Consider the following 12,617-nt stretch of genomic DNA (forward strand, 5'->3'; position numbering starts at 1 on the left):
GCTTATCAAGAATCTATCCAACGCTACCTTAAAACCATTTGAGGACTCCAAACTTTCTCCAAAAATCGTCTCTGCACATACACTTTCAGGACCCCTCACAACAATTAAACAGATCAATTAAACAATTCCACCCCGGGCTGTCTGAGCGTCTTAGTAAATATTACGAGCAGACGAAAGTGAGGACTGCAGGTGCTGAAAATTAGAGTCGAGAGTGTGGTGCTGGAAAAAGACAGCTGGTCAGGCAGCAGCTGAGGAGAAGGAGAATCAACATTTTGGGCAAAAGCCCTTCATCAGAAATGGTAGCCCATTACATGAGAATTTTGGCTGCATTGATTTTTGGGGAGAGTTTATAAAGAATCAAAGAGAGTCTTCATCCTTTTGTTGAATGGTGCCCAATCATACCAGCCTCCCATTCTCCAGTGTTTCTTACTTGGGTGATCTGAGCACCGAAGTTTCATGCAAAATCGACAAATGACAGGCAGTAAATAAATGACAAGTTCTCTTTTCTGATGTAAATTTCTACATTCGAAACTTTCTGCAAAATTAATTTAAAATAAATTTTAATTGATCGTCAACTCCTAAAAATACTCTTAGATATTTGACATCACAAGTCTAGACTGAAAAACATCAGCTGATCTTTGGCTTTCAAGTAATGCTTCATTTAAAACATTAATGTATTTTGTTGACTTCATTTTATCGTTGCAATGCATTGCTCTTAGGATTCACAAAAATGGCTAACATTACTTGCATTCTATTTTAGTTATGCTTTTTAGCAGGCACATTTAAAAATAATCATCATTCAGGGATAAAGGCTTTGCTGACTGGACCAACATTTATTGTTCATTGCACATTTGCCTTCAAGGTGGTGCTAGTAAACTGCAAAGAGGGAACCACTGCAGTCCATTTGGTGTCAGTAGCAGCAGTGTGCACTATCTACAAAAGGCACTGCGGAAATTCACCAAGATCCTTAGACACCAAGTTCCAAACCCATGACCACTTCCATCTCGAAGGATGTCAGAAGATACATGGGAGCACCACCTGCTAAAAGTTCTCCTCCAGCCACTCACCATCCTAACTGGAAAATATATCACTGTTCCTTCACTGTTGCTGGGTCAAAATCCTGGAATACCCTCCTGAAGGGCATTGTGAGTCAACCTACAGCATGTGGATGCGGCCGTTCAAGGCGACAGCTTACCACCACCTTCTCAAGGGGCAACTAGGGATGGTCAATAAATGCTGGCCAAGCCAGCAACATCCACATTCCATGAGTGAATAAAAGAAAAGATACACCCACAATACTGTGCAGGAAGGAGTTGAAGAATTTTGACCCAAAAAAAGGGAAATTTTAAATAAATGTTTTTTAAAAACTTGGCAAATTTAAATTTTAATGTGTCGTCTTCAGCTTCACAAGTGCAGCTGCACTCTATTGCAATTACCCGCTGACTGCACATTTGAGGAAAACTGAAAAACAGTTTTTAATTGATTAAATACTAACTCAATCTTTTTCAATGTTGCTCGGAAAAAAAGGCCGAAAAAAAAACTCCACGAGGGTATTGGAATTCCAATGTCCTGTAGTTTCAGGTTTCAGAAACATGTACTTCTACAATGTGTAAAAGTACACAGCTGACAAGATTGAGAATTTGCACAGTATTGGAGGCAATACGAGGAAAAGCTTTTTTTAATCAATTGTGAGATTAGAATTTGGAATGCAGTCCCTGTTAGGTCATTGGAAACAGATTTAACAATAGCTTTTCAAATAAAACTGGCTAAATACTCGACCAAGAAATAAAATGCCAGGCAATGCGAATAGAGCGAGTTTAAATGGATTGCCTTTCAAAACAGCTAGCATAAACCTGATGGACCAAATGGCCTTCTTCTGTGCTGTACTATTCTGCTGCTGTCTTATTACACTGTTACTAGAATCCATAAAGTATTTTTTACTGTTCTTTTAGGCTTCTGCATTAAATAACACACAGATATGCCTCAGGATAGACCATAGTTATTCAACATAGACAGTAGGCTGTGTAGATTTAAAGCATGATTTTAATGATTGGGAACTACAGATGATTTGGAGATGGGAACCATGTGTAGTGTGTCAAATTTTGCAGTTGTCACTATGATGAGTGGTAGAGTGGAGTGTGCAGAGGATGTGAAACTTTGCAAAGGGACATAGATAGTTTAAGTGAGTGGGCAAAGGTCTGGCCGATGGAGTACAATATTAATAAATGTGAAGTCATCCATTTCGGTAGGAATAACAGTAAAAAGGTTATTACTTGAATGGTAAAAAATTGCAGTATGCTGCTGTGCAAAAGGACCTGTGTGTCCTTGTGCATGAATTGCAGAAGGTTGGTCTGCAGGTACAACAGGTAATTAGGAAAGCTAATGGAAGTTTGTCCTTCATTGTGAAACAGAGTGAGTTTAAAAGCAGGGAGGATATGTTGCAGCTTTTTTGGGAGCTGCATAAGGTCACACCTGGAGTACTGTGTGCAGTTTTGATCTCCTTACTTGAGAAAGAATGTAGCAAATGCAGCTTCCTTGGATAAGCACATGGATGATGATGGGATAAAGAGGGAGATGCGCTTATATTAGTTCATAGGTCAGCACAACATTGAGGGCCGAATGGCCTGTTCTGCGCTGTAGTGTTCTATGTTCTGGCACTGGAGGGGGGTATAGAGGAGGTTCACTAGGTTGATTCTGGAATTGAGGGGGTTGACTTGGATTATATTCATTGGAATTGAGAAGAATGAGAGGGGATCTTATTGAAACATATCAAATTATGAAGGGAATAGATAAGATAGACATAAAGAGGATGTTTCCACTAGCAGGGCAAGAGGGCGTAGCCCCAAAATTAGGGGGAAGCAGATTTAGGACTGAATTGAGAAGGAACTTCTTCACCCAGAGGGTTGTGAATCTGTGGAATTCCATACCCTGTGAAGTGGTTGAGGCATCCTCGTTGAATGTTTTAAAGCTCATATTGATAATTCCTTTAATGTTCAAAAAATTAAGGGTAATGGTGAAAGGGCGGGTAAGTGGATCTGAGTCCATGAAAAGATCAGCCATGATCTTACTGAATGGTGGAGCAGGCTCGAAGGGCCAGATGGCCTACTCCTGCTCCTATGTCATCAAATCAGAGCATAATGTACAAACAATGTATCCCCACACAACTGAACAAAATTAATATAATGACAAAAATTAAATCTGTCTGGTACTCAAAAACAATTACACAGGAAATTCTCTATTAGAAATTAACTTGCGTGCCAGATCACGGTTCCTGGATGATGTAGATCTCTGAGCAATTTAAAAAAACTCAACACCATCTCACAGCACTATAAGGATTCCTTTACAATATGGAATCCTTACAATAATTCATAGTCATTTATCTCATTCCAATATAAGTCACCCCTTTATATTTTAGCAATCCTTGCTCCTAAGTATAATGACAAAATATCAGAACAAAGTATTGAAGAGGGTGTGCTGATTAATGAAAGAACAGAAATGATGAGCATGTTAAACGAACACACTCTAACACTCACGTTTACACCAGTCCCTCCAGTAACGTTACCTGTTGGTTTCTTTAAGTCCCAAGTATGCTTGGGTTATTTCACCTTGATCCTTCATCTTACGTACATCCTCCAAGAGGACCATCGGGTCTGTCATCGTCTCCTGAAACAAGAACCCATTGAGATTTCCAGCAACATTCACTGTGGGATTTCACAGTTGAACATAACACTTGTTATGGGCAGCAAATAATCACAGCATTGAATAGGGCAAACTGAGGGAAGAGGAACTAAAACTCCTAATACTTGATTTCTTCTGATAGGAACCAACAAAGTGTTCATGCAAAATTTAAATGGCAACAGTTAGGTCTGTCTTAAAAGGTTTTGACTTTCATATGCGTGCAGTTGCTGAGGACCATTTGCTGTTTCTGGGGTCTAAATGTTCTTTTCCAACCTCCAAATGAGTACCATGATGCAAAAGGAAGGTAAAGGCACCATAGTCCCAGGGGACCATAGCAGTGCTCTCTGGTTAGAGAGAGAGATGACTGTGGTGAGTTTAACCTGAGGGTCACCAGGCCTCAGGCAGGAGCTTCATGGTAACCTTAGCCAGGATGGGAAGTGAGCCCGTCACTCTGCATCACAAACTAGCTATCCAGCCAAGTGAACTAATCGACCAAACACATTCCCTTTAGGTCACTAAAAACAAGCAAAAGTAGTTAGTATTTTGACACATTCTTCAACAATTCTTGCTCACTCCAGCTTTTAAATTGAAAATATTCTCATATTCTATGTCCATTTTTCTGGAGGACATGTGATGCATCAAAAAGGAGAATGGGTCTGGAAAACAGATAGTGGACACTGGTTGTAATGTGGAGAAAGTGAGGACTGCAGATGCTGGAGGTCAGAGCTGAAAAATGTGTTGCTGGAAAAGCGCAGCAGGTCAGGCAGCATCCAAGGAGCAGGAGAATCGACGTTTCGGGCATAAGCCCTTCTTCAGGAATGAGGAAGGTGTGCCAAGCAGGCTAAGATAAAAGGTAGGGAGGAGGGACTTGGGGGAGGGGCGTTGGGAATGCGATAGGTGGAAGGAGGTTAAGGTGAGGGTGATAGGCCGGAGAGGGTGATAGGCCAGAGAGGTCGGGAAGAAGATTGCAGGTCAAGAAGGCGGTGCTGAGTCCGAGGGCCAACCCTCGGACTCAGCACTGCCTTCTTGACCTGCAATCTTCTTCCCGACCTCTCCACCCCCACCCCCTCTCCGGCCTATCACCCTCACCTTAACCTCCTTCCACCTATCGCATTCCCAACGCCCCTCCCCCAAGTCCCTCCTCCCTACCTTTTATCTTAGCCTGCTTGGCACACCTTCCTCATTCCTGAAGAAGGGCTTATGCCTGAAACGTCGATTCTCCTGCTCCTTGGATGCTGCCTTCCCAGCTGCGCTTTTCCAGCAACACATTTTTCAGCACTGGTTGTAATGTACCTTTATGATGTAAAGACCTGGCACTTGTGTCTAAAACCTGTGAGTAAGTAAACACATTTAGCCATCAAAATGTGTTTCTGTGTAGAGCACTTACACAGACAGGTCCCAACACTGAACATTTTCAAAAACCTTAATAGTTTTCCAAATTGGTCAGATAACAGAAAGGCATTTACCTTACTTTCCTAGGTTTGCATGTGGAATTGAGAGGAAGAATACAAAACAGTTTGTTAGTAACTTTACGGCATTACTAGAACAGTAATACGAACCAAGCATTGACTAAGGAATGTAACTGCATTGCTATAGCACATTTTTCTTTCCATAATGACTTAAAATAAACAATTGAAGTATATATGCATATCATTAAGTATTGGTGGGCCTTTTTGATTTTGGTGGGGTACATAAGTCTTACCTTATGTGCCATTGCTTCCTTTTGACTGACCAACTGGGACCGCAGAATGAGAACTTCCTCTTTACGAACCTCCAGCTCTTCACTTGATGCAGTCAACTGGTCAAGTAGAACTTTGTAAGCAGGAGAACCAGGGGCTGTCACATGTGGGGAAGCCTTCTCGTTCAGGGCTCTGTGCAGTTCATTGAGTTCATTCTTTAGCTTCTTATTCTCAGACTCTAGTTCTTGCCTCTGTGGAATAAAACATGGATTAACTAGTAAAAAGGCAAAGTTCATCATAAAACTGAACTCAGACAAGTTGAGTAATACCATTTCCTGAATACAGAGACTTAATACTCTTAATGCAGACGGGGAAACAGTTCTTCCAAGCTTATTTGCCTCCATTGTGTGGGTTCATTGTGGTAGTGTGGTGGGTGTGTTGACAAGTGAACAAGTCTGTATGTAGAGAATGCTTGGAAGTTCGCAAAGACACTTTCACTTTATGTGGAAGATCATTGCTCTAATTGGAATGAATCTTGCGAAACATCTAAATCAAACGACTGTACTTGAGAAAATTTCATTATTAAGAAAAACAATATAAATTGTCATTCCCTTTCTAAAGTTAGTCTTCTTGTGTTTCAGTCCTGAAGAGTGCAAAATGAAAGGCTTCTAATTTATGTCTCTATTTCACAATGGTTAAGAGATCAGAAAAAATACCATGATTTACACTAAGCTGCACTCACTGTTACTTAAGCAGAAATTCCAAGGCCTGGATTTTGTCACCTGCCACTGACCGCAAATAAATTTACCTACAAAGATCAGTAATCTCCATGGCAGTGTTAATTTTATTTTGGTGCCAATTACAGGGGATCACTGGCATTCAGTGACATCAAGCAGATTGAGTAACCAATCACAGGCACAGGCAGTAAGTAATTGTGTATCTTTTTCACACCACTGAGTTTCCGCTCTGCTGGGTCACGTTGCAGACAAACTGAATATAGGCTCCAATCTCAGGGTTGTAACAACATTGAAACTTCCAACATTTACTGTCATTACAATGGTGAAAGTGACAGTAACTTCTGGCATCCCCTTAGGTGCTGTAAAACACAAACATTGCTGACAAGTGATTCCAAATGCATCCCTGCAGATGGAAATCACTGATTTAATATAACTTATACAATTCCCACTGGGATCACTCATATGGTGAGGGCTTTGGCTCTGGAGTGATATCATGCCAACTGCGATGCTGTATAAGGACTCTTCTTCTAAAGGTTGTAAAAATGGCCTGACTAAATTCCATGTTGCAGAGATAGGCAAGGGGAGTAATGTACTGAGGCTTCATGTGAAATCTCTGCCTAAATACCTGGATTTTAGCTGAATCTCTCTGTTGATTGATACTTTGAACATCCAAACACCTCAAGGGAGTTCAGGAATTGAGAATGTGGATGGGACATCACTTTGTTGGGACAGACTAGAGGGGCTCAATGGGCAACTCCTGCTTCTATTTCTTCCTATCAGATTTGTTAAAAATATCTCAAGGGTTTCTGTCCATTGGTACTCATGCCAGGAGCTTCAACAGGAACCATTTATTGATGAGTCACTGGTACTGTTGCAGTTTTTCCGGCAAATTCTTCAGGCAGTGTCCCCCTCCCTCACCATCATACAACAGACCCCCGCCCAGGGAAGAACAGGAACCTGCAGGAACAGATCGAGCAGCATATGGCACCTTTACCTTGAGGGATTCATACTCCAGCTCAGCTCCCCTGGCTTTAACTTGCTGATCTTCCGCTTCCTGGACACAGAACAAACAAGACGCATTAGCTGTCTGAGGTAAAAGGAAGCATCATGCCACAACTTCACAAATGAGATCTAGATTTCTTCAATCTCATTACCCTTCCAAGATTCAATGCTGAAATATTGCAAGGGCACAGGTCAAAGATAGACTATGGAAGTCCATTTGCAGTGTTCCAGAAACTAAACCCCTCCCTCAAATTCACGTTCAATTGGATCTAAAGGGACATCTATTAACTCTACAATGGTCAAAGTCTCCAGAACATACCTTGCTTGGATCCCACTCTCTGCCATTTGACTGGATGGCAATGACACCTAATATCATAAGGCTGCAACTACAATCTGAATTTTCACCTCAACGAATGAGGCTTATGGGAGCTTCAACCAAAGGGCAACAGTGAGAGGAGATGTCAGCTCAACTGTGCCATATTCTCTTTCAGAACCCACTTGGAGAGCTGCGCTCAGTTATGGGCACCCCTGAATCAGGAAGCACTCTGCCACACATCGGCTAAAGGAAAAGCTAGAATTTTCCCCCCTTGGTGGCCCATGACCCTCTGACAATTGACCTTTTTCAAGATTGTGGCTGATGGATTTTAATTGGGTCGGGATATCGAAGGATACAGAGGAGGGCGGGCACGTGAAACCAAGGTGGGCCCATCATTTAGCTGACCGATGGGAACAAAGGGATTCAAGGCAAAAAATGGCCAGTTTTTGTTCCTATACAGGAGATGTTCCATATAATAATAAGGGGCATGAAAATCAAATCAGTTTTCCTGTGAAAAGGGGATGCATTTGCACCTATTAAATAAAAAAGTCGCAGAACGACCAAAGTAGAGAATACTACAACGAACCAAGGGCTAGAACTACAGTGAGGGACATTAATTAAACTTGAAGCAAATTGACCATGTGCAGTTCTATATTATTCCAAATAAATATGTCTGTGACTGGGAAAAATGGCCTACTTCTGTGTTGGATATCCCAAGTGAAAAGCCCTAAATTCATCCAAAAGAGTGGGATTTAGAATAACACTTCAATGCCCTTTCAAAGAGCCAGCACTTGAATAATGGAGTGAATGGCCTCCTTGAGTTGATTTGGATTCGTCATTGTTTAAATTTTACGGACCAGTCACTGAGAAAGATCCCAGCCGGAACTTCTTGAATGGTCAGCTTAGCGCTGGGCATCACCTTTGCTTTGCTTCGTAATGCTTGTTCCTCTTTCCGATCGAGTTCTTCCTGTAAGGCTTGCTTCTCCTGTTCCAGCTCAGTCACACGCTTCTGAAGTTTCAGGAACAGGGACATATCCAGAGCACCTCTCTGTTCTGGAAACTCCTATTTCAAACAGAACAAATATTAATACAGGAATCAAACTGCCTGCTTAACCCTCTCTGGAACAACACTGATGAAAGTTATCTTAAATTTACTCAGGGTTACCAACAGTGAATGAACAGGAATACAGAGAGGATTTGAAACTTCAAATCTTCAGATTTACTTCCTGTTTAAACAGTCAGGGAGAATTAAAATCAATCCGATAAGTGGATTATCTGGAGCCACTGTACAATCTGTCATCTAGAACTGATCAAATTAATGCAAATATTCTAAGGCTTTAAGTTAAAGATAACACTAGCGTTTCTACTGGTTAATTTGGAATTATAAGTTCATGTAACTTTGTGCAGAACATTTTGCTGTTGACCTGTTGCTCAATAGCTGACGAAATTCAAACCCTAGAGTTGACTTCAAAAAGAAATTGCATGGGCCCTTGAGGAGACTACAATGAAATGGAACTGACTGGATTGCTCTGCAGATAACTTGATGGGCTGGATGGTCATTTTTTGTGCAGTAATGATTCTGAATTACACTATATTCGTGAGTAAGCATTTCGTTAATGACTTTCTCCAATTCCATAAAGGAAATTGCACACCCTTTACAGAAGGCTTTCCAGTGTTTTACATTGAATAGCGGGTGCCAACACCAAAACCAACAACTCTCAATTGCCCCAATTGCCCCGAAGCTGCTTATTATGGAGTGGTCCCTTTAGCCGTTAATAAGTTACTCCTGAGATAGATATAGTTCTTAAGGCTAAGAGGATCAAAGAGTATGGGAAGAAAGTGGGAACAGGGGACGAGTTGGATGATCTCGCTGAAAGAGATAGGATTCTTAAGGGGCTTGATATGATAAATACAGAGAGGATGTCTCCCCTCACTGGACAGTCTAGTACCACAGGCAATAGCCTCAGAATAAAGGGCTCCATTTAAGACAGAGATGAAGAGGAAAATCTTCCGTCAGAGGGTTGGAACTTGTTAACAGCGAGACCTGTGTATATTTAAGGCGGAGATAGATAGATTCTTAATCAAATCGGGGAATCAGGTGTTATGAGGAAAGGGAAAGAAAGTGGAGGTGAGGGATATCAGACCAGCTAGGAGAAAGTGAGGACTGCAGATGCTGAAGATCAGAATCAGGAGTGTGGTGCTGGAAAAGCACAGCCCATCAGGCAGCATCGGAGGAGCAGGAGAATTGACGTTTCGGCATGTGCCCAAAACGTCGACTCTCCTGTTCCTCAGATGCTGCCTGACCTGCTGTGCTTTTCCAGCACCATACTGTCTACTCTGATACCAGATCAGCTGTGATCCTGCTGAATGGCAGAGCAGGCTCAAAGGGCTAAATGGTCTATCCCTGCTCCCATTTTCCACATTTATTTGGCAAAGTGCCCAATAGGAAGCTATTGTGTCCCAGTGGACTTCCTGATTTCTATGTTGTGACTGAGATGGAAGAATGTCAATGATGATAAATAATGGGCTGAGTTCAAATATTTTAGAATTTAACCTTGCCTCACCCCACTCCAATTGGTTTACTTTCTCTTTGCACATCGAGTCATACAACAGAAAAACAGACCCTTTAATCCAAACAGTCCATGCTGACCATAATCCCAAACTAAACTAGTCCCACCTGCCTGCTCCTGGCCCATATCCCTCCAAACCTTCCCTATTCATGAACTTATTCAAATATCTTTGAAACACCGTAATTGTACCTCCAGCCGCCACTTCCTCAGGAAGTTCATTCAACACGTGAACCACCCTTGCCGCCACCTCCAAACAGACCCCAGCACCAAGGATATATTTCCCTCCCCTCCCCTATCAGCTTTCCGTAGAGACCACTCCCTCCACGACTCCCTTGTCAGATCCACACCCCCCACCGACCCAACCACCACTCCCGGCACCTTCCCTTGCAACCGCAGGAGGTGCAACACTTGCGCCCACACCTCCCCCCTCACTTCTCTCCAAGGCCCCAAGGGAAACTTCCATATCCGCCACAGATTCACCTGCACCTCCACCCACATCATCTACTGCATCCGCTGCAGCTGGTGTGGCCTCCTCTATATTGGGGAGACAGGCCGCCTACTTGCGGAGCGATTCAGAGAGCACCTCTGGGCCACCCGGACGAACCAACCCAACCAACCTGTGGCACAGCATTTCAACTCCCCCTCCCACTCCACCGAGGATATGCAGGTCATTGGACTCATCCACCGCCAAACCACAACAACCCGACGGTCGGAGGAGGAGCGTCTTATCTTCCGACTGGGAACCCTCCAACCGCAGGGGATGAACTTGGACTTCACCAGTTTCTTCATTCCCCCTCCCCCCACCTTGTCTCAGCCGGATCCTTCCAGCCCGGCACCGCCTTCCTGACCTGCAGTCTTCTTCTTGACCTCTCCGCCTCCATCCTACTCCGACCTATCACCCTCACCTTGACCTCTTTCCACCTATCACATTTCCAACTCCCCTCCTCCAAGTCCCTCCTCCCTACCTTTTATCTTCTCCTGCTGAACACTCTCTGCTCATTCCTGAAGAAGGGCCTGTGCCCGAAACGTCGAATCTCCTGTTCCCTGGATGCTGCCTGACCTGCTGTGCTGTTCCAGCAATAAAGTTTCAACTTTGATCTCCAGCATCTGCAGACCTCACTTTCTCCGCAAAACATTTGCCCCCAAGTCTTTTTTAAATCTCTCCCCTCACCTGTGTCGCCTAGTTTTGAAATCCCCCATCCGCAGGAAAAGACAACTACCATTAACTCTAAGTATACCCTCTATATTTTATAAACTCTTATAAAATAAACCTCTCAACCTCCTTCACTCCCGGGGAAAAAAGTCCCAGCCTTTCTTTATAACTCAAACCTTCCATACGTGGCAACATCCTGATGAATCTCTTCTGGGCTTTTAATAATATCCTTCCGATAACTGGGCAACCAGAACTGGACACAGTATTCCAGAAGAAGCCTTACCAATGTCCTGTACAACCTCAACATGACGTCCCAACACCTATCCTCAAAGGATTGATCAATGAAGGCAAGCATGCTAAACACCTTTTTGACTACTCTGTCTATATGTGATGGAAACTTCAAAAAAGTATGTCAACTTTCTCTTTTACTTTTTACAGAAGTTGTTCACAATGCTGCCATTCACACCTCCTTTAGACAGATGCTTTGTCTCTTACATACTTGCATTAACACTTCCTCTGGTCTTGCACCATTCCACCTTCTCTGTCATTTAATCTCTCCAGTTTTCCACCTACTTCCCTTTTGTACTTTTCCTCCCACTGTCCTGTCTCTCTCCATCACCTTTCTAACTTTTCCCAATTCTAAAAGATTAAGAGCCTGGAATATTAACTCCTTTCCCTGCCCACAGATGCCAGCAGACCTGTTACACAGTGTTATAGAATTCTACTTCTTTGAACTGCCCAGTCTTAAATTTACTTTGTATTGATTTGTGATGGACATAGGGCTATGTGTCGCTGGATAAACAGTTGAGGAAGGTTTGGCACCAACCTCTGGTCTTCGTGTCCCATCCTCAGCTTCCCCCGGCTCAGAGGAAAGCAGGGAGTTGTAGGTGTACTCAGACTCATTACTACTGTGCGTGGAATCTGTCCTTCTGTGACCAGGCTTCAACACATTCTGTAAATGGATGGGCACATCCGGCGTTAACTTACTTCAATCTAACCAGAGGCAGATCTGATCAAACCCATTCCATTCTTTTCGAGCTTTGTTACAAACCATGCAAAATAATATTGTAGATCCAATGAAATAAAAGAATTATAATAAAATGTAAGCTATTTGTACAACCCATATAAGTCATTTTTATGCAAGTTACAATTACACATGCTAACACTGTGTACAATGCAATTCATTTCATAATTTTTTTTAGAAGTGATCTTATCTAATACTAATGAAGAATGATATACATTGCTAATTGGTGAAGAGGGAATAAAGTATTAAGTATTGGTTACTTACGCATGTAATGTGTCGACAGGCGAATAATAAACCAATTATTTTGTGGATTGTGGATGGAGTATTAATCAATTGTGGTTAACAATATGGAGATGCAGGCCATTAACTGAGTGGATACTTGGCCACACAGAAAGGATCTTTTGCTGCAGTGGTAATGTCCATACCTCTGAGCTAGGAGGCCTGGGTTCAAATCCCAC

The 12,617-nt window shown here is 42.6% G+C and overlaps 1 protein-coding gene across 6 annotated transcripts in view; it reads right to left on the minus strand.

Moving 5' to 3' along the window:
- The window catches only part of myo5aa (myosin VAa), a 243,849-nt gene that overhangs the window by 36,443 nt on the left and 194,789 nt on the right, over positions 1-12,617 (minus strand). For 5 of the 6 annotated variants that reach the window (XM_087981135.1, XM_087981138.1, XM_087981137.1 and 2 more), the window contains exons 25-29: positions 11,962-12,087; positions 8,332-8,475; positions 7,089-7,148; positions 5,381-5,608; positions 3,563-3,663 (exon numbers count right to left, since the gene is read on the minus strand). In XM_087981135.1, coding sequence (XP_087837261.1) covers positions 3,563-3,663; positions 5,381-5,608; positions 7,089-7,148; positions 8,332-8,475; positions 11,962-12,087 — 659 coding nt within the window. The remainder of the gene's footprint in view (positions 1-3,562; positions 3,664-5,380; positions 5,609-7,088; positions 7,149-8,331; positions 8,476-11,961; positions 12,088-12,617) is intronic. The other variant, XM_087981139.1, reaches the window with a different exon arrangement.

The sequence above is a fragment of the Chiloscyllium plagiosum genome, unplaced genomic scaffold (genome assembly GCF_037043375.1).
Source record: "Chiloscyllium plagiosum isolate Xiang-an unplaced genomic scaffold, Cpla_swu_hap1 HiC_scaffold_39, whole genome shotgun sequence".
Classification (NCBI taxonomy): Eukaryota; Metazoa; Chordata; class Chondrichthyes; order Orectolobiformes; family Hemiscylliidae; genus Chiloscyllium; species Chiloscyllium plagiosum.